General features: G+C 37.7%; 2 protein-coding genes across 7 annotated transcripts in view; one reads left to right on the top strand and one right to left on the bottom strand.

Moving 5' to 3' along the window:
• Nucleotides 1-5466, bottom strand: part of TRMT1L (tRNA methyltransferase 1 like) — a 35233-nt gene extending 29767 nt beyond the window's left edge. For 4 of the 5 annotated variants that reach the window (XM_060035296.1, XM_060035290.1, XM_060035307.1 and 1 more), the window contains exons 1-3: nt 5008-5466; nt 3440-3577; nt 520-630 (exon numbers count right to left, since the gene is read on the bottom strand). In XM_060035296.1, coding sequence (XP_059891279.1) covers nt 520-630; nt 3440-3577; nt 5008-5245 — 487 coding nt within the window. In that variant the 5' untranslated portion in view covers nt 5246-5466. The remainder of the gene's footprint in view (nt 1-519; nt 631-3439; nt 3578-5007) is intronic. The other variant, XM_060035301.1, reaches the window with a different exon arrangement.
• A 279-nt stretch (nt 5467-5745) lies between these two features.
• Nucleotides 5746-21275, top strand: part of SWT1 (SWT1 RNA endoribonuclease homolog) — a 91421-nt gene continuing 75891 nt past the window's right edge. The window contains exons 1-5 of one of the 2 annotated variants that reach the window (XM_060035318.1): nt 5746-5821; nt 8891-8992; nt 10468-10551; nt 11740-11798; nt 16731-17469. In XM_060035318.1, coding sequence (XP_059891301.1) covers nt 8900-8992; nt 10468-10551; nt 11740-11798; nt 16731-17469 — 975 coding nt within the window. In that variant the 5' untranslated portion in view covers nt 5746-5821; nt 8891-8899. The remainder of the gene's footprint in view (nt 5822-8890; nt 8993-10467; nt 10552-11739; nt 11799-16730; nt 17470-21275) is intronic. The other variant, XM_060035325.1, reaches the window with a different exon arrangement.

The raw sequence follows: 21275 nt of genomic DNA on the forward strand, positions 1-21275 counted from the left end.
ACACATAGCACATGGCAAGTATAAGCACAATTTTATTTCTTTTTATATATATATACTCTGCCTACTTCAAAAACCTGTGAGGAGATCTTGAGGATGGAATCCAAGCACTAAGGATGGCAAAGTAGAAAGAGAAGAGCTTGGGGCACTGACAACATTGTGAAACTCTGTACCAGCCCTAAACTGCCAGCCTTGGGACTTCTTTTACATGAGAGAACATAAGCCTCGATACTACTTTCTGGATTTCTGTTACTCATAGTAAAATGTAATTCCTAACTTTTAGTATACAAAGCCCTTATATATCCATGAGACTGTAATTTCCTTGAGAAGTTGTGAAATAACTTATCTCATAGCACCTTTGCATATAGAAGGCTATAATTTCCTAAGTAAAAAACCATTATTTTACTTCTGCTCTAGTCCAGTGAAAATAAACAAGTCTATGCTTAGAAAAATTTTCATGTGTTGAAAGATGACAAATCATTAGAAGTTGAGAAAAAACACATTTTCAAATCATGGAAGTACCTGCATCAAGATTATCTGAGTTCAGTGAACTGGCAGAGTCAAAATCCCCTTCAGTTACGAAAGCTAACTTCTCTAGATCAGCAAGCTGCCTTTGAATTGAGATGTGTCTCTCTGAAAGGAAATTTTAAGAGTTAGAAAATTATGCTTTAACAATCTGTATTCCAACTTCATTTTTATTTGATCATGTCACATGGAATTTTACACTTTTATTTCCTATAGCACAGTGCCCTAGTACCTAGATGGGAAACTCAGTTTATAAAATGACAAGTGTGCCTAAGAAGGCAGAGTTGGGGGAAAAAACTCTGCTGTGTAACCTCACAGCTTTCAAATTCTATCCTATTATTCAATATAATTCTACAAAAGAAAGGTTCTAGTCTGTACAAAACACTGAAGCCATGTTTCCTGTTTTCAAAGAACTTTCAACCACGTGAGAGAGATTAAAACGTTAACTACTAACTAGAACACAAGGCAGGATGAAATGAACACTAGGGGTAAAGGTAATATAATGGTGGCCTACAGAGGAAGAAGTAATTCATTCCAACAAGTGCCCCTGGGAATGTCTTCACTGAAGAAGTGGCATTTGACTGAAATTTAGGGTATGAATAGAATTTCATAAGGTAGGAAGAGAATTTCAATAAGTAGAGATTTTGTGTCAGGCCTTATAAACTGAAGTAACCTAATAAACAAAGGCATGTGGTGTAAAATTACACAGCCACCTCTATACCACTCCTGGCTGGAAAGTAGTATGTTTGGGGGATAGAGTTGGTAGAAAGATATGCAGCCAAAAATGTATCATGGAAGACATAAATTTTATGCAAGTTAGTTTGGACTTTACTCTTCAGGCAATGTTAATTCAGGTTTCTGAGGAAATCAAAGACATGATTTGAATGCATTTCAGGAGGGTACCTCTGGCTGTAGTACCAAGGATCAATAACTGAGGTGAGAAATTAGTAACAGAAAAGTACTGGAGAAGAGAAGGTAAAAAAAGAAGCAAAGAACTTGGGATGTGAAAGTAAAGGTGAAGATTAAAGGACGATCCTGAGATTTAATAATACTGTTAACCAATAAAGGAAGCAGAAAACACTTTTGGCAGAAAGGAAGAGGAAAGAGGAGACAAGGGAATTTAGTTTTTTACCCAGTGTGTTTGATTACTACTGGTATTAGGTACTCAAGTCCAGTAGGCAGTTGAATCGTTTTTGGAGCTCAGGAGGGATTCTGAATAGATATAACTCAAAAATACACATTAGATGAAACTATGAGCATGAATAAGAAAGCGTAAGGGAAAAATTTTGTGAAACAGAGAAGAAAAAAGCCAAAACTCAGTCCCAGTAACACATTTTTGGGTTACTGAAATATTATACATTCTTCAAATTACATACCTGTAAATTTTGGAATATATGAATAAATCTTTCCAAAATATATTTAACATTCTTGAGTAAGTCGTGTGTGGGATGCATTCCCCAATGCTGCTGAACCCACTACTGATTAATATAAATGGATACAATTTGTAAGTGAGGTATGGAGGTATGTAGATATTTGTAAGAGACGTTGAGGAAAATCAAGAGGGTACATTCAAAAAGGAAAAATGGTATGGAGAATCAAGATAATGCAGAAGCCAAGAGAGAAGAGACTGTAAAAGAGAAATGCTCAACAGTAAGTATCACAAATAGTTGCAGAGATCAAGAAAAGACCACTGGATTTAGTATTTAGCAAGTCTCTAGTGACCTTTAAGAAAGAAGGTTCAGTGAGGTATCAGAGTACAAATGGGACTGGAAGGAGAAGCCAAGTATAGAAAATCAGCATAGATTATTTTTTTCAAGAAGTTTGGTAGTATAAAAAAGGAGATGGATGGGATTGTAACTTGTTTTTTCTTTCTTTTTAAGGATAGAGAGACCTGAATATGTGTAGCCCCAAGGAAAGGAACATTTACAAAGTGGAATCCTGAATACGCAAGACTAGGAGATGTAACTGACAGGAAAGGATTCCAGTGAGATAGGAGTCAATGGGGGTAAACCACAAGGCTAATATTAATTATATAATTAGATTATACAATTTCTCGGCACTGCTGTCTTCCTGCCTATCCCTCTCCAAGCTTCATGCCCAGTTGCTTTGTTTTCCTTCTGTATAATTTGTGTTCTTGTTTGTCTCCCCTACAAATAAGCAGTAAGTAGGCAAGGGCTATGTCTTATTCATCTTTGTAACAGTTAAGTGCCTAGTGCAGTAACTTGCACACTGCAGGCACTAAAGTTTTGAACTAATTTTTTTAAAAAAATCATTAGTCTTTTTGGATGCAGCAGCACACTGCGTCAATAATTTTGGAATTCAATTCAGCACTGTCAGACATTCCTGCTAAAATTTATTAAAAACAATTTTTACTTAATTCTAAAATGAGAAAAACAAGGAGCAACAAATGCTATTGTTTAACTTCTTATACCAGGTATTGTTCAAATGACTTACAATGAGATATGATTTCTATAAACAGGTAAAATTTTTTCCCACATTACAAAAACCTTTAATTGCTAGGTGTCTGACCTTACTGTCTAGTAAGATTCAGGCAATGAATCCACATGTACAAACCAACCTATTTAATTTGAAATCATAAAAGCTTTTGGCTTCCATAGTTCAAAGATCTGTGTGCATGAAACAAGATATATAGTGCTACATAACGATGTGCTTATTTAAATCATTCCAACTACTAAGTAGTACAAAGTAAGCGAAAGGGGCCTGGTAAGCTAGAAAACTGAAAATCCTGTGGTCCGCTATTGAAGTAAATTCTAAAAGATCTATCTAAAGAGTCCTGATATGCCTATGTACATCTCTGAAATCACTTTCTGGCTCAACACAGTAGTTATCAGTCAATCTGTACTTAAAATCACTCAATCTTTTTGTAACACACTAATCCAGAAGTCAATAGGCAAACCTCTTGTTAAATCAGATGAGTCCAAGATTCTAGGAGGTTCTTTTAAAACTTCTTTTTCCTCAATTTTCAATTCTATTTCAGATATGCCATCTTCATCTTGCCCAGTTAAGTCTGATTTCAGAGGGCTAACTAGACCATCTAAAAATAATTTTTAAAATGTGATTAATACGTTTCTAATGCATTTCAGATTCTCAGTCATTACCTACTTGTCCCAGCAATGCATTTTCAGTTTTCTCAAACATCATGCATTCTTCAAATTAACACACTTGTAAATTTTGGAATATAGGAAGAAATCTTTCCAAACTATGTTCAACATATTCTTGATGGTGGGGAGGTGGAGAAAGCATGCATTCCCTAAAGCTGTTCAACCACCTCTAATAAACATAAAAATATCCCATCTAGAGATGAGTTAGGGAGGATACCTTACTCAGGAGAGTGTTCCTCCTCCTCCCCCATTGTAGTTGTGGATGAAGAAACAACTGGCCTTATTTTGCACCTACTAGCTCTGATCTTCTGTGATAAGGAGGGGCCTACCAGAGGCCTGCTGACTTTGTCTTTTCTGTGATCTGCCCTACTCTTAAATCTACTATAACAATTTATATGTTGTTTTAAAATTGTAAAATAATTCTATTAGATTATAACTGTCCAAATGTTTTATAAACATTAATCTCACAAGTGGCTTAGAAGTAGGAAAGACAACGAATTAATTTAAGATATTTTGTTATGATTCAGAAAGAGCATAAAGGTCAATTTTGGGACTAAATTTTTAAAGAAAACTTTCTTAGACCTAACATTTCAAAATGTTCAGAAAATTCCTAAGAAAGTGTTACTTATCAATCTTTTAAATTCCTTTATGGTCCAATAAATCATCACTTAGAAAACATGCAAGCATATTCAGAAGCACAATAATACGGGCTATTAATTTTCAACAGCTGACTTCTGACGGAAAAACGTACAAAATTCAATTGGTATTTATGTCTGAGGGAAGACACCTGTAATTTAGCCGACTCTTTCTTAAACTGTTCATCAGCCTCAAATTCTTTTTGGAAGCAAGCTGCTAAAGAAAATGAAATAATGAGAAAAACCCATCTCTTGTCTCTGTCGAGGCACAAAAGCTAATTGACAGCAACGTTGCTAAATCTTGGCAGTTAGCATCTACTACAGTAAACAGGTTGCCTCGGTTACTCTATCATATTTTAAAGGACTTAGCGAACCATGGCAGACGGGGCTGAGAGGGAAACTACCAAATTAGGTGTAACTTCTAATTTTTGTACCAAAAAGACTCCCTTTAACGAAGAAGCCCACAACCTCATTATTTCCTTCTATCTGCAGCACACCTGGCCTCCACAGATCCTTCACTGTGAGGTCCCCAAGGTTTGTGGAGATGCCTTCCCCCATCCTACACCCGTTTTACCCGCTATACGGGTTCCTCCTTCCTCCCCCCATTTCTCTAAAACTGCCTTTCCCCATAAAAACCATACCAGGGGAGAAGGGCCTCCCCTACTCCCCAGCAAGGCGCACTTTCTCGCTTCTCCTACGGCAGACAGATCTGGGCCTCCTGCACTTACTGCTTTCAGCCTCATCAGGGGCAGAGGCTAGGGACGGGGACAGGGTCGGAGCCTGGGCCAGGGCAGGGGCTGGGACTGGAGCCGAGGCCGGAGTCGGGGCCGAGGCCGGAGCCGAATCCGGGGCCGGAGCTGGGACCCGAGCCGAGTCCGGGGCCGGGGTCGGGACCTGGACCTGGGCCACTTCCACCTCCTCCTCCTTCTCCTGGGGCAGCAGCTCCTCCTCCGCCATATTCTCCATAGTTACCGCCTCCGTGCCAGGCCCGACCGGGGACCAGGAGGGGCTCACGGCGGGGTGAGACAACTGGCGTGAAAGCCCAGAGGGCCGGATCCGAGGAGTGGGGAAGCAAATGGGGAGGGCGGGATGCGTGCAACAGACAAAAGACGAAGAACCAGTGACCAAATCCAGTCAGCAGAAAAATAAAAAGCAACAGACAGCGATTCTCGGTCCCATCCGCTTCCTTTTCCCCGAGACGTTACGACGCCAGCCCAGACTGCGCAGGAGCGGGCTGGGGACGGCGTCCAATGAGGTCAGAGAGTTCCGTTTCCGCGGTGCGTCTCCGTCCCAGGCGTCAACCACGGAATCCAGCCAAAACTACAGTACCCAGGGTGCACCGCGCCGCACGGGGGGGCGGGGCCGGAGTTCCAAGTTCTCAGAGGAAGTGAACGCAAAGCTAAACGAACGCTCGGGAGCGATCGAGCGGTACCCTGCCTCTGGGCGCAGAACTACATTTCCCAGCGGGCATCGGGGCTCGGGGTCCCTTTCCCTTGGCCCGGGAGTCCAGAGTCGCCACCGGCGGGAGAGCTGGTGAATAAGGTAGGGAGCCGGGGCGGGGTGTGGGGGGAATCGTTGACGTTACGCTGGGCAGACTCCGCGCCTCACTCAGGTACCGTAGCGGGCGGCCGGCGGGACGGACGGAGGATTCCGGGTCCCTTCGAGCCTGGGCTGGGCGACTCTGGGGGCGGACCCGGGGTTGAGCCTGCTCTGTGGAGGGTGGGGTTCTGGCCCGGCCCTTCCTCTGGGGCTGCCTCTCGCCCCGGCTAGGGTGAGGTCTGTTAGTACGCGAGCCCGTGGGCCTAGGCGGTTTACAGGACGCTGACAGGCTCGCCTGTCAGTCGGGTGTCTGCTCCTTATTTCGCACCTTCACGCACACCGTGACCCGAACACTCTTTTCCTTTTGTTTTTATTTTTGCCCTAACCCACGTATTCCCAGTATCAGCGCTGCGCCGTGGCTGTAAGATTCCTGCGGATAGGGAATTTGGCGGGGTGGGGGCGGGGGCAGTGCCCTGCCCTTATATTTAGGCTGTTAATACCCAAAGCTCGTTAATATGTTGAGTTTCGGGGCACTTGACTGATGGGATTCACATTCCTCAAGGCGTATGCAAGTGAGTTCCCCGGCCCCCGTACTTCTCTTGCCTTTACTCTCTGAGACATCCTGAAGAAGGTATCTTCAGAGTTTGGAAGAATCATATTAAGTGAGTATATTACTTATCTGTTGCTGCCTAAGTTACCTGAAAACTTAGTGGCATAAAACAACAAAAACATTTATTACCTCACAGTTTGTATGGGTCGGGAATTCAGAAATGGCTTTCTGGTTGTATCTGGCACTGGGTCTCATGAGACTGCAGTGAAGATACCGACCAGGGATGCTGCCACGTGAAGGCTTGCTTAGGGCTGCAGGATTAGCTTCAAAGGTAGCTCATTCACATGCCTGGCAGTCAATTCATTTTTGGCAAGAGGTCTCAGTTCTTCCTTGGTGGCCTTCTCTTTGGGTTACTTGAATGTCCTCATGATATGGCAGTGAACAATTCAAGATGGAGAATAAGGCAGAAGCCACAATGTCATTAGACCTAGCCACATACTACCATATAGCAATATCCTGTTGGTTACGCGGGTTGTCTCTATTTATTGTGAGAGGGGGCTACATAAGACTGTAATTACCAGGTAGCAGAGATCATCAGGAGCCATTCTGGAGACTGGCCGGCACAGGAAGTCTCCCCTCATTTAGTTTGTATTCTGATTTCCATAGAATCAATATGAATTTCACACTAATATGAGTATAAAACATTTGTCAGGGCTTCCCTGGTGGCGCAGTGGTTGAGAGTCCGCCTGCCGATGCACGGGACACGGGTTCGTGCCCCGGTCTGGGAAGATCCCACATGCTGCGGAGCAGCTGGGCCCGTGAACCATGGCTGCTGAGCCTGCGCGTCCGGAGCCAGTGCTCCACAACGGGAGAGGCCACAACAGTGAGAGGCCCGCGTACCACAAAAAAAAAAAAAAAAAAAAAAAAAAAAATTTGTCATAGTACACATATGGGTGTTTTTCCTTTGATAGTCCACTATCTGCAGTGTTTTTTTTCAATTTGTCTTATGGGTAACAGGTTCAATTGTGTTCTTTTTGTATTCACAGCACAATGTGAATGGGTTTAAATTGTAAACGGTAACATAACCAGTCCATTGCCTCTAAGCAGTTTATCTCATGGAAGTTATTATTTTTCATTATGCCTTCCCCCGTTTCACCCCCCGCCAAGCCCCCCATGGAATGGGATCCTTGGAACAAGAAAGAGAAATGAAGATTATTCTTCTAATCTGAAAGCTCAACTGTGAATTCAATTATTGCCATAAATTATCTTACAAAGCAAAATTTCTGGGTAATTTAGAATTTGTTCTTAGAAGTTTACATTGGCTACTCTTTTATTAATTTTTATTATTATTAGATTTCTGTTAGCTATCAGCATTTTTATTCTTTCTTCCATAATCATCAAAACATTCTAAAAGTTTGATTTAGTGTAATTGATCATTCTTTTTTAGAACTTCACTTAGTGTCATCGTGATTGACCAGGAGTAGTTGCAATTGCTTGGTTTCTAGTCTTTGTTATGTTCATAGTGTCTATACATATCACTGCCAGCAATAAACTCTCCTTTGGACTTTGCTTCTGGACCCCTTTTACATCCTCTTGCCCCAACAAACCTGGTGATATTCCCAGTCTCTGGCCTCTACGTTCCAGTACAGGATGGTTGTATACACTATCTTGAGAGTGTTTATGACCATAAGGAATGACTGTGTTTGTGTGTTTGTTTGTTTGTTTTCCTATCAGTAACTAACAGTATAGACTTGATCCAGAACAGGGCTGGAAAAGTGAGACTGGGATGGGAAGTGGACAGAGGGACTGGATCAGCAAGAGTTGGAAGTGGCTCAGAATGAACAATGAATATTCTGGGGAAGAAAAATTCACTCATTCATTCACTCAGCAGACATTTGTGAACACCTCAGTTTTCAATACAGCATATTCTTCAAGAAGCTCAGGGTCTAGAAGAAGACAACCACGTAAGCCAGTATTTGTTAAGACCCTGCTGTGTACTATCCTGTACAAGGTATCTTTACATCCATAGCTTCATCTGAGTTCTTCAAAAACCTTCTCGGATGAGTTATCTCTATATTACATATAATGAAACTAGGGCTCAAAAAACGTATGTATTTTGCCTGAAGTCGCACTCAGTGAGTGATGGAGGGTGTGTTGGGAAAATGAAGACTTTTGACTAGTTGGTTTTGAGGTATATATAGGTGGGGCAAAATACAGCAGTCTGGCAGGCAGTTGAAAATGGTGTTGTGATGCTTGAGAGAGAAATCAGGGCTAAAGGCATAGTTTTGAGAGTCATTCCTAAAAAGGTAATAGATGAAGCTGAAGGAGGGGAACAGATCATTATGAGGGAGAATATAAGTAAAATAAAGTGGAACAATGAGAGAATCCTGTCACCTTGAGAATGGGTAAAATATGGAAATTATTTTGTAAAACTCCAGTCTTTAAGGAACTGAAAAAAATAATTTCTAATGTTTTTGTTGTGGCAGTGGTAAAACATAATGTGCTTTTGATATTTATTTTAGCTTTTCAAAATGTCCAGCAAAGAATCTTACGGAAAAAAAGAGAAATCTCTGAGAAAAGGCACTGCCCTATCACCCAATGTTGATGAAGAAGTAAGAATTCTGGTTTGTTGCCCTAAAGATACCCTTTTTTACAGTTTATTTTTGTGTAATGAAAAAAATACACCTCAGTTTTAAAATGAGATATGTAAATATTTTGTTCTTCCCTTCTGACCCAGGAAAAGTCACTTGTTATTCTCATTCTTTACTTGCATTATTTTATTTATTCCTCACAGCTCTATGAGGTAGGTACTGTTTTTATCCCAATTATACAGAGGAAGAAACTGAGGCTTGGCGGTGTCCTTTGTGCTTCCTCCTCATCTTCTTAAACTATAATCTTTCAAGTGCCCAGCCTCAGTTCTCGCAGCATAGTAAACTTCAATAACATTCTTTCAGTTGCTTGGGCCGGAACCCTGGTCATCATGCTCTACCTGCATCCCATCTATCAGCAAATTCTAACAGCAGAGTCTGACTCCCGCCTCTACTTCTATCACCATGATCCAGGCAATCAACTTGCTTTCCTAGGTTATTTCAGTAGTTTCTAAATTGATCTCCCTGCTTCCACCTTTGCCTTATTGTGTTCTTGACATAACAGCAGAGTGATCCTATTAAACTGTAAGATCATGTCACTCCTCTGCTCAATATTTTCTGATGGTTTTTCGCTTCAGAGAAAAAGCTGAAGTCCTTGCTGGGGCTGACAAAGTGAACTACTCTCCTCATCTCATCTCCATTACATTCTCTCTTTGCTTTCTCCACTTCTTGGCTTCCTTGTTGTTGTTCCAATAAGCCAGGCACATTCCTGCCTCAGGGACTTTGTGCTTGCTGTTACTCCCTTTAAATTGAAAAATTTTCCCTAGATATCCACAGGGTTTGTTCCTTCATTTCTTTAGGTCTCTATTCAGATGTCAGCTTACCAGTGGGGCCTTTTTTACTACTCTGTTTAAAATTGCAACTGCCTCACCCTTGCCTGTCAGCCCTTCCTGACCCCTTTCTCTGCTTTATTTTTTTTTCCATAGCATCATCTGACACACTAAATATATTATTTGCTTATTTGTAAATACCTGCACTAGTTTTTAACCTCCATGAGGGCAGGGACTTTTATTGTTTTTTCATTAATCTGTCCTCACTGTCTAGAAGAATGTCTTTGACACATGGTAGGTACTCAAAATATGTTTGTCCTGGGTCTATTGAATTTAGGATCCACTGAAAAGTAACTGGATATATGGTTTTGCTTTGTAGAAAGTGGAATTCCACCATGGCAGTGCCACTTCTCAATGTCCTTGTCTGAGTCGTCTGCAGCCTTCTGCTGTAGCACCTGTATCCCATCTCATCCCTAGTTCAAGAGCACCTACATCTTCTGATTTCTAGTTGGGTCTTTCTTCCTCTTACCAATGTTTGTATGCCCTTAAACATTGTTCTCCTCTGAAATTTATTATTAATGTAGAAAGAATCTTGATTTATAGTAAGTGATGAAATAATGCTCTCTTATGCTGTGCTTTATTTTGTGCTTTTCTTTCCTTTTTTCCAAATGGCATTCTTAGGATAAGAAAGAGAAAAAAACCTCAGCAAATTCTACTAGTTCACCTTGTTCTGTAATATCAGTTTCAACAGAGAAGAGAAAACTGGTGAGTGTTTAGCTACTGTAACTAACTCTAAAAATTATTTATATTTACGTTTGAATGTGCAGTTAGAAGGTTTATGATATAAATTCCCCCACTACTTTTCCATTAATTTTTTTCTTTATATTATTCTTACTTTTTGATAGCTGATAGACAGAAAACGAGTTTTTTCTTTCTGCTGCTCACTAAAAAGCATTTATCAAGTTCTTTGTTTCTTTGTGCTAATAGACCCTATTATGTGGGATTAGACAGCATGAATATAAATTTAGACAGTTTTTAGGTCTTTCCCCATATATGGTTATATTTCTCTTTACAATTTCATTTTGAGATAGCCAAGGCACATACAGTGTTTGCATTTTCAGATTCAGAAATAGAGATCCAGAAAGTTAAGTGATTTGTCAAAGGACACAAAATTATTTGCAGCAACAGAGCCAAGTCCAGATTTCTTTCCACTGTCTCACAAATAATTTGAAACAGTGACAGCAGACCAAACACATTAACCTAGTACATGGGTGGTTGTGAAGTACTCAGCATATTCAAGTGGGAGTTAGGTGTATATCAGGATAGCTACGCAGTTGTTGTAGGTAATAAGAGAAGGTAGTTGTGAAAGTTCCATGAATGCAGAATTGGGTTTTTAAGAATTTGTTTTCACATAATGAAACTGCTGTTGCAATTTATTCTTGCTTTATTAAACTTCTTAAAACACTGATTTCATCTTTTTACAACTTACTGTTTATTGTCCTGCTTTGATACTTATGTCCTTTATATTAGGTTATTTGTACATATCCTTCTACTTCTTTCTACTTTATCCTTTTACTGTACTCTGAACTCTTTAGGACAGGGACTATACCCTCTTTCTCTATTATTTTTCTTGTGCCTAGCTCTTGTACCCAGAATACATAGAGAGACAGGGTGGTAGAATAGAGAGGGTAGACAGATCTGGTTTCAGATCACGGCTCTGCTACTAACTTGCTCTGTGATGTTGAGGATATTTTTGCTCTGTTTGAGCCTTGGGTACTTTATCTGTAAAATGGAGATGATGATAATAACTGTCTTACAAGATTATTGGAAAGATTTATTAAATTATTGTGTCAACCTATTCACTAACACATAGGTATGGAAAAAATACCGTCTCCCAATCTCCTTCCCCAGTGCACAATTTATATTTCCTAAATGATATCTTTTTTCTTTCAGAAATCAGATGATACAGATATTCTGTACTGTAATATAAAAAGAAGACAAGAACTGAAAAGGTAAGTTTTCTCTTTTTCTTGATATATTTTCACTTTTTTTTAGCTTTGAATTGTGAGACTAAATACTTAGATTTGCAAAATCCTTTATTTTGTTTAGTACTGTTTTGCATGCAAATATTTATAGCTAAATCACAGATTATGGTTAATTTTCTTAATATTTGTATAAATTTAAGAAAAAGTTGAGTGAAATGAAAAGTCTATCAGAATTCTATGCTATGTAAATACTACTTTCAAATAAAATGTAAATTTTTATCTCAAATAATTTGATTTTGACGCACCCTTATAAGATATATAACTTCATTATATATAGTAATGGAAGGGGTTATGAGGCTGATTTAATAATTTTGGATAAATTATCTTTGCATATTACCCACGAAGAGAATATGTAACTTATTGAATTGGTAAGGGTCTAAAACCACGTTAATTAAAAACAGGTTATGGCTACAACTAGAGAACTTGGGGAATAGTGTTAGAAATAATGGAGATTATTTCTCCTTAGTTTTCTGTGCTCTTTGGATAAAAAATTCAGAGAATTTTGTGGTGAAGGAATTCTTGCCACTAATGGGGGTAAATAAGTATAAAAAGTATAATGCATGATAAAAGTTGGTAAGATCAAAGTTTCTCTGAAAATAAGGAGTTACAGGAAAACAATTAAAGTGGCATTAAATCTATGAATAAAACTTTTGCTTCCCTGACAAGCTCAGTTAATGTTTGCTAAAATCAAAAAATCCAGCTTGCCTCTGACTCTTTTTCAGTTTTTCTTTTGAATCATCTTCTTTTTTTTGTGAATCTTCGTCTCTATATTATTATCTGTTGAAGTATACTCACTTTGTTGATATACTCAATTTGTTAATGTCACAAATTTCATGTTATATTGACTATCACTTTCTAAATTTTTCAGATTTTTAAGGCCTTTGTACTAGTATCTGGTTTTTTAAAAAAATTTTAAGTTTGAAAACACTGCCTGATTTTTCACTAGTTACCTTTTGCTTAAGAACACATTTTCTAGCCTTGATTTTATATCCATGTATAAGAGTGTAAATGGAGTTCTGATCTATATACTCAACCCCCTTGGACTTATTCATATAGTCTCTGGGAAGAGGAAAAAATAATGTTGAGTTATTTTGAGAATAGGATCAAAATTATTCTAAGGATGCAATGAAGTTCAACTTGGCGTCAGTATTTACTCAAAATCTGCTACTTGGCTTCAGCCCTTGCATCACTGAATAGTTGAATGTCTTATTCAATGACATTTCTGTATCTCTGAACCCAAGTGTGATCAATGACCATGCTATTGTGTGAGTTATTACCATATCTAATCAGGGTAACAATATCAGTAACATGAACAGTGCAAAGCATCTAGATTTATTGTTAATCTCTGATTATTTACTTTCAGATGTTGGTGAGTAGTTTAGATGTAACTCGTAGTGAAATTTTCTTTTGTCAAAGACAAGTATACAGCATACAATATACTTCAGAATGACCTTGTCGTGCATTTAAACAATGTGATATATATTTGAAACGTTGATTGGACAAAAGAAAGCTTAGTAGATATCAATATCAGTAATGCGGGATTTCTCATGACCATTGGTTGCTTGCAGAGAAAATGATTCATTTGAGATTGTGTTTACTTCCTGGAGTAGTAAACAAACTTATTTGCCTTAAGGTTATAAATATTTCTTTATGATACATGGCATCTTCCGAAAAGATCTCCCTATTCAACTACAGGAAAGGTCCCGAAATTGATGTGCAAACATCGAAAGCTGAGATGTAGGTGGAAAATCAGAGAGAATTTTGTCATGCTGAAAGCCAGTTACATTGTATTGTTACCACAATTCCAGATCCTTGGTTGAATTTATTAGCAATAAAAATATAAGCAAAGGCAGCAGTCTCTTGAAAATATTCAGAAAGCATTTCGTCAGGTTGCACACAGTTTGTGGGATTTCTTCAATAAAAATTGCATCATAACCATTGGCCAAATCTTTAAGTCTAGGAGTTGAAAAGGAGATAAGTTTTATCTCAGTTAGTATTAGAGAGATGGTACTATTGCCATCAGCAGTACCCATTATTGGCAGAATTAACCAAAAAGTACTTTATTCTTCATTTGACCTAAGTTGAAAGTAAGTATGTGATTTAATATCCTAAATGTGCATTATGATGGCTAATGGAGTAATCTAGCCACTGGTAATGTTGAGCAATTATTTTTCTTGCTGTATATCATGTTTTAAAACATTGGTTACTAAATTTTGGGACTTCCCTGGTGGTCCAGTGGCTAAAACTCCGTGCTTCCACTGCAGGGGACATGGGTTCGATCCCTGGTCGGGGAACTAAGACCCCACATGCTGCATGGCATGGCCAAAAAAATTAAAATAAAACCTTGCTTACTAAATTTTAAAATAATCTAATTATAACAATTAAATTTTTGACAAGATTTCACATTTATTTTTGTATCACAAGAGTTCAATCTAGGATGGTGATATTTAGCTTCAGCTGATACTGAGTTTATGCTTAAGTCATTCATAAAAAATAAGTATTTGCTATATGTCTAACATGTCTAAAAAGATCTCAGAACTTTAGTATTTTGGGTTGCAAATATACAACTACATTATCACAATATAGCATTTTGCAAAACTAGTTGATAAGAGGTAACTTCTAAGATTTAATTTTGTTGGTCTTTTAAAAGGTATTATAATGCTGAGTTTTTATTAATTATGACCATATGGACCATGGTGCATAGATTGCTGTGATATATGCAGTACAGGGCCGTTGTGAAGAAAAAAATAAAATAGGAATTTTAAACTGCTCAGAAAACTACAGGGTCCTGTTAAAATTTTTCTTTTGTTTGTTGTTTTTCTGATTTTTCTTTGATGCAGTTGATGTCTTATATGATATACTATTAAGTGTCAAGCTAGGGTCCTATTAAAGTTTTGTTTTATTGCTACTTATTAACAGATAAATAATGTTAGGCAGTCTTTTTGTAGAAAGAGATAGTAAAGAATGTAAAACCAGATGAAGACTCAGGTGAAACTCCTATAGAAACTCTGAGATGTTTATAGTTTGCTCTTGCATAATTAATTATTTGAAAAGTCACTTATTTACCATCTCTTTCTCCCCTGCTGGACGGTAAATTAATTGCGGGTACGGACAGTATTTGTTATGTCCTCCGCTGCCTCCCAGTGCCCGGCAGAGTGACAGGTACTTAAAAGGCACTTAAGGATTTACTGATATAAATTAACGGATTGTGGTTCCTCGAATTTTTTTCCCCTTTCTTTCTGACTACAAAGTAGTATCTAGTTTTATTAAGCAGGAAAATGTTACCACTTCTAGCTATTGCTGCTTCTAAAACTTTTTAGCACATTTCTTTCTAGCTTTTTTACTATGCTAGAAAACTGTTCAGACCACATTATGTATAGAGATTTGTACCCTACTTGTTCTCTGCTTAATATTATATCAATATGTTTCGTTATGTCATTGAAAACTTTTCATAAACATCATTTGAAATGACTGTGACACTCTATCATATTCGCTAGAATGACATGTTTTTTAGTCATTTCAAAAATTTTAGCATTTATCTCGTACCTGATTTTTTCCTCTTATAAATAGCCCTGAATTGAATATCTTGCTGTTATTATTTTTTAGTCCATTTCTGCTTTTTTTCCTCCTTCGTATAGAATTTCTAAAGTGCGAATTACTAAGGAGTCAAAGGATAAGAACATTTTTAGAATTCTTAATTATATTGTCAGATTCCTTTGTGTAACTGTTAAATCATTTTGCATTTCTACTAGCAACATATGAGAGGGTCCATTTTACAATTTCTTGCTGATGTTTAATGTTATTTAAAAATCTTTGCTAATTTGATAGAAGAAAATGGTATGTTGTAATTAGCATGTCTGTGACTTCTAGGGAAGTCAGACTTTTTTCCCCAAAGTGTTTATTAGCTATTCCCTTTTTCTCTTTCATTAATTTTCTGTTTATGCCTTATTCTAGAGTCTTAGTACTTTATTTTTTGAATTTTATTTTATTTTTTTATACAGCAGGTTCTTATTAGTTATCCATTTTATACATACTAATGTATATATGTCAATCCCAATCTCCCAATTCATCCCACCACTACCCCTGCCCCACCACTTTCCCCCCTTGGTGTCCATATGTTTGTTTAGAGTCTTAGTACTTTTTTTTTTTTTTTTGCGGTACACGGGCCTCTCACTGTTGTGGCCTCTCCCATTGTGGAGCACAGGTTCCGGACGCACAGGCTCAGTGGCCATGGCTCACGGTCCTAGCTGCTCCGCAGCATGTGGGATCTTCCCAGACTGGGGCACGAACCCGTGTCCCCTGCATCGGCAGGTGGACTCTCAACCACTGCGCCACCAGGGAAGCCCTTAGTACTTTTTGATGAGCTTTTTATTTACTAAGGCTAATAAGCTGTCACATATGTAGTAAATACCATTTCCAAGTTATTTTAATTTTATTATTTTTTAATATGCTAAAGTTTTAAAGTAAATAGTCATTTATGTTTACTGTTTTCCTTTGTGATTTTTCCCACTGCTATTAAGTTTAGGAAGTTCTCTATTAAGAAATCAGATAAATATTCCCTTTTTCCCCTGTGGTTTTTAAGTATTTAATATGAAGTAGAGCAGTTATGGAAATAATAATTATTTTGCACTTAAGTGTTTAATCTGTTTGAAATTATACCATCTGGTATTATATAAAGCTGTACGTTTGTGGGGTTTTTTCCAAATAGCAAACCAGTTCTTCCAATAACCGTTAGTTGAGTAATCCTTTCCACTTCATTCTTAATGTAGCCATTTCTTACTTTTTATGAAGTTCCTATCAGGCCAGTTCTTTCACTTCCTCACTAAAATGATACAGTGCAATATTACATATTATCAGGTACAATTGTAATGTAACCTAGTTTTCTGTGCTGCTTTACAGACTGAATGTAGAAACTGACACTCCAAGAAAGAGACCAAAAATTAGTTCTTCATCCCAAGGACTTGTTAAACTCCAAGAAACATCATACTCAAATGATAATCAAATTACTTCTCAGAGTCCTTCTTCAAATGGAACTAAAAATGGTATAAGTAAATGTGTAGATTTTAAAGTTAAAGATATTAAATTGACAAATGTTAAGAGTGAGCTGGACCATGGAATTAAAAACTTTAGCAGTCCTAAGATTGCCAAAGATGTGAGACCTAAAGCTGAAGGCCAGGCAAGTGAAAAAAAATGGCCTCATCTACTTGCTCAGAGGAAGAAGATGAAGGAACTCAAGAAAGAAAGGTACAATAAATTTAGAGACAGTTCTGAAAAATATGTTTTGGAGAAATGCAAGAGAATCCAATTTTCTCAGGATTATAAGTCCAACAAGATAATTAAGGAACCCCTCGAATCTAGAAGAAGAATGATCAATTTCAAAATCCTAGGAGAATCCTGTGAAACCCTTCAGAAGCTTGTAGAAGAAGATGTCTTCAGTTTAGATTCTAACACGTTAAAGACCAAGCAGGAGAAAAAAGAATGCCTGGAAGGCTCCCAGTTTTCGTTAAATTTGACAAGGCACAAAAGTGAACATTTATTTTCAGATTCCACGTATAAGCAGACTGTTCGTGAGTGGGAAGGAAAATATCATGAGCATCAAAGAAGTAATGATTCAAGTTCTAGTGAAAACCTAACCAAGGTAAGGTAGTGCAAAATGAATATAGGCTTTAGCAAAGAGTTTTAATGTACTTAGGTTTGTGTTGTTTCTATTATAGATAATGATCATAGAGAGCTGATTCTATTTAGTCAGGAAGATAATGTTGATTCTTTTATTTTACCACGATAATTCCAACTTCCTTAGGAGGCTATCCTGGCAAGTATCAAGGATCCAAAATAAGAGGGAATGTGTAAAAATATAGAAAGAAGCCATTATAGATCGTTCTATCAGAAAAGCACTGTGACAGTCTTAGGCTCTTCTCTAACTCCAGGAACTATAGAACATCCAGGGCTTATTATTCCAAATAGCTATTCGTTTAACAAATTTTTTTTTGAATGCCCTATATGCCAGGCACCACAATCACTGTCTTTCTTTTCAGAGACTTACTTAATATGAGGAGACACAGAAACAGCCACCTCAGGTCTGATCAGTACTTATCACCTAATATGGGAATACACAGCAGGGGATTAACATGGCCTTGGTGCACCGTGGAGGGATTAATTCAGGAAGGTTTACTGGAGGGGATAACAAGTAAACTGAGAACTGAGGATTGAATAGGAGTTATTCACGTGCAGACAAGATGGAGTGAGATGGGAGAAGCAGGGATGTTCCAGGCAAAGGGAACTGTGTGTACAGAGATCCAGGCTAGAAAGCTTGGCATATCTTGTTTTGCTTCTAAATTATGTAATAAGTCAGCATTTGTGGACTAATTTGAGAACCTAATTGCTACAGCCTTGTTTCTATGGCAAATAAAATTATTTATTGATACCTTTAAGACAACTTTTAGAACTTTGGAACTTCAGAAGTTCTGAAATTTAGAGACTGCTTAAAAACAGGTGGTGGTGGAGCCTACCTACTTTTAGGAATCAAGACTACAGAGTGTAGTATAAGATAACTTCCTTTGAAAAATGTAGGAATTGTAACTAGGGAGGCCAGAAGAGCTTGAGAGAGAGTACTCTTTGTTCACTGAACTTGAAGGAGTCCAAAGAAGGAAAGAATTGAGTTTGTTCTTTTTATTGCTTTCTTAAAGGAAAGCTAGAGTTTTCTTCTTGTGCTCTGTAACCAGTTCTGTAGAGTAGCATGCAAGCAAGGAATCTGAATTTTCCAGTATCAACATCTGAATCTGAAATTTCCAGTACAACATCTTTGTATCATTGTTTGGTGTTCCCCTCGTGCTGTACATCTGAGGAACAGTATGAGAAATCCCTGCACTGCATCTTACAGGTTTTTTTGCTCTCTGTGTAGAATTGCTACACAAACCAAAAGAGGTACATAGCATGAATATTAAGTTGTAGGGGAAGCAATTTTTGCATGATTACTTTTCAGTTATTGGAATTAAAACTCTTTATATTCCCTTGATAGCAGTCTTATCTGACTCAAAGTCATGTAGACACAGGAGCAGCAAGTAAATATTGTTCTTATCTTGAATATATTATCTTTAGCATATTATTGACAGTAGCTAATCATCTTAATATTATATTTGTTGTTTTGTTTTCCTCATATATTCCTCAGTAGATAATTATCTTCCTAAAATAATGAGTGTACTTTACAAAGAAATAACTGTATTTTCTGGATTTAGTAATCCTGTTATGCTTTCCTAGGAGAAAGTGACTTATTTTGTTTCTTAGGTTTTATCGTCCTTTGATACAGACCCTTCTCAGTTTGCACCATCCCCTCACCATTGCTAACTAATGTTCTAGAGATTTGTGGTTTATAGGCCACTTTTATAAGTGGTATCCCACTTAATTCTTATGAGTCTGTGGGGTAGAGATTCATCAGTTTATCAAACATTAATTAAAGATACCTATTATGTGTTAGGTTCTAGGCATTTAGAGATGAATAAGATGCTTTTTACCCTCAAGAAGTTCCCAGGGAGGTAGATTAGTAAACAAATACAATTGCAAATACAGTGAAGTAAATATTAGAGCCCTAGGAATTTGGCTGGTATTAGTATAAATTTGGGAGTGAGTTAAGGAAGGGCTTATTAAGGTGGAGGTTCTTAAGCTTGGTATTGAAAAATGTGTAGAGCAAAGAATAGAAGTGTTGTCCTGTCAGGGGAGAGGGCCAGTTGTGTAATGGCCCAGAGTTACGAAATTGCATGGCAAGAGCCTACGTGGGCACTTAAGTTGTTCATTTTGACTTGAGTTGTGTAGAGAGTCTATAGAAGAGGAAGTTGGGGAGGAAGCGAGGGTCCAGAAAATGGATTTCTTTATCTCTCATGGGAAAGGTGGTTTTTTATCTTGTAGATAGTACAGAGCCATTGAAATGTAGTCAGGGAAGCAGTATAATCAGGTTTTTAGTTTGGAATCACTCTAGCAGATAAAACCATTTATACCATCATTATTGTTATTCCCTTTTGTCATCTCTAGGGAAGGCTTTATCCAGGTCCATGTATTTAATAAAGCATGGTAGGGGAAGGCAAACATTTAATACCCACTAAGACTTTCTTTTATAATAAGGAGGAGGTTTTCCAGGACAACTGACACAAACTTTTCTGGATTTGGAGGTAACAGAAAATTTATTGAAATCACTGAAAGTGACCTGTGATCAACGAGAGTGAAGGGTAATAGTAAAAGAATGAAAAGACTTCAAATGTCACGAGTTTCAGGAAGTTCTATAATAATCTCTAGCTTGGTTGGCACTCCTTAGCTGAAAAGAACCTAAAGCTCTAGTGAGATTTAAAGTCAGGTAGAAAAGGCATTATAAAACCCAGGGTCATGGAATAGTAAAGCTATAATGGGCCTACGTGTGTGATGTATGTGGTGTTGTTGTATCAGGTGAAGATTGATGTTAGGTAGTTTGGGTAGAAGCTGAATTCCCAATAAAGCAACGTATGATACACTTGTTTAAAGAGGGTCTGTAATTTTTATACAGTGTCTTGTAAAATACCTGTGAGTTTGGTGCTTGGAGAATTCTTAGAAGATGATTTCGTTTAGTAGTGGCTTTTGCTGAGTTCCTTGTCACCTGTTTGTAGGGTTGAGTAAGTCTCATCCACTCACCAAAAGTGCCAGTGAAAAATTGAGATTTTCAATCTTTGCTAGGAGACAAAAAATAAAACACCCATAAATGATAACATTTTTCAGCTTTTCCTCCCTCAGCCATATAATAATCTTCAAGTTCCCTTTGTTTTGTCATGTCACTTTTATAAATGGCTTACTTACTCCTGGATAAAAATTTCCCACCACCGAAGGCCAGCTCTTTTTACCTTTGCCATGGTTGTTGTGTTTCTTAGGATGACATGTTTTATCCTAGAATACGAGTATTTTTAGGAATGTATATATATAGATGAGTAAACCCTAAAGAATTTCTACTATGTTTCATAACTTAATAGAATGAGGCTTTTCTATTCTAGGGGCAATTTTTCATCCGGGGGCAGTTTTGCCTCTTAGGAGGGCATTTGGCAACTGACTTGATGGAGACATTTTTTTTTTTTTTTTCAGTTCATTGTTTTTCTTTTTATTGTGACTGTTTAAGTATGTACCCCCAAACAACATAGTTTACTTGTCTTTAAACTGAAGTATAAATCCTTTTCTCTTCAACTCTATTTACAATCAGATTTTATCTCTATTACTCCACTGAAATTGCTTGGGCAAAGGAATGGAGACATTTTTGATTGTCAAGGTTGGGAGTGGGTAGATATCTAGTGGGTAGAGGGAAGAGATACTTCTAAACATCCTACAACGCATAGGATAGCCCCCAAAACAAAGAATTACCTGATCCCAAATGTCAGTAGTGCTAAGGTTGAAAAACCTTACTCTAGGTATATGCTTCGTAACTAATAAAATTAC

Source organism: Delphinus delphis, chromosome 1, assembly GCF_949987515.2.
Source record: "Delphinus delphis chromosome 1, mDelDel1.2, whole genome shotgun sequence".
Lineage (NCBI taxonomy): Eukaryota > Metazoa > Chordata > Mammalia > Artiodactyla > Delphinidae > Delphinus > Delphinus delphis.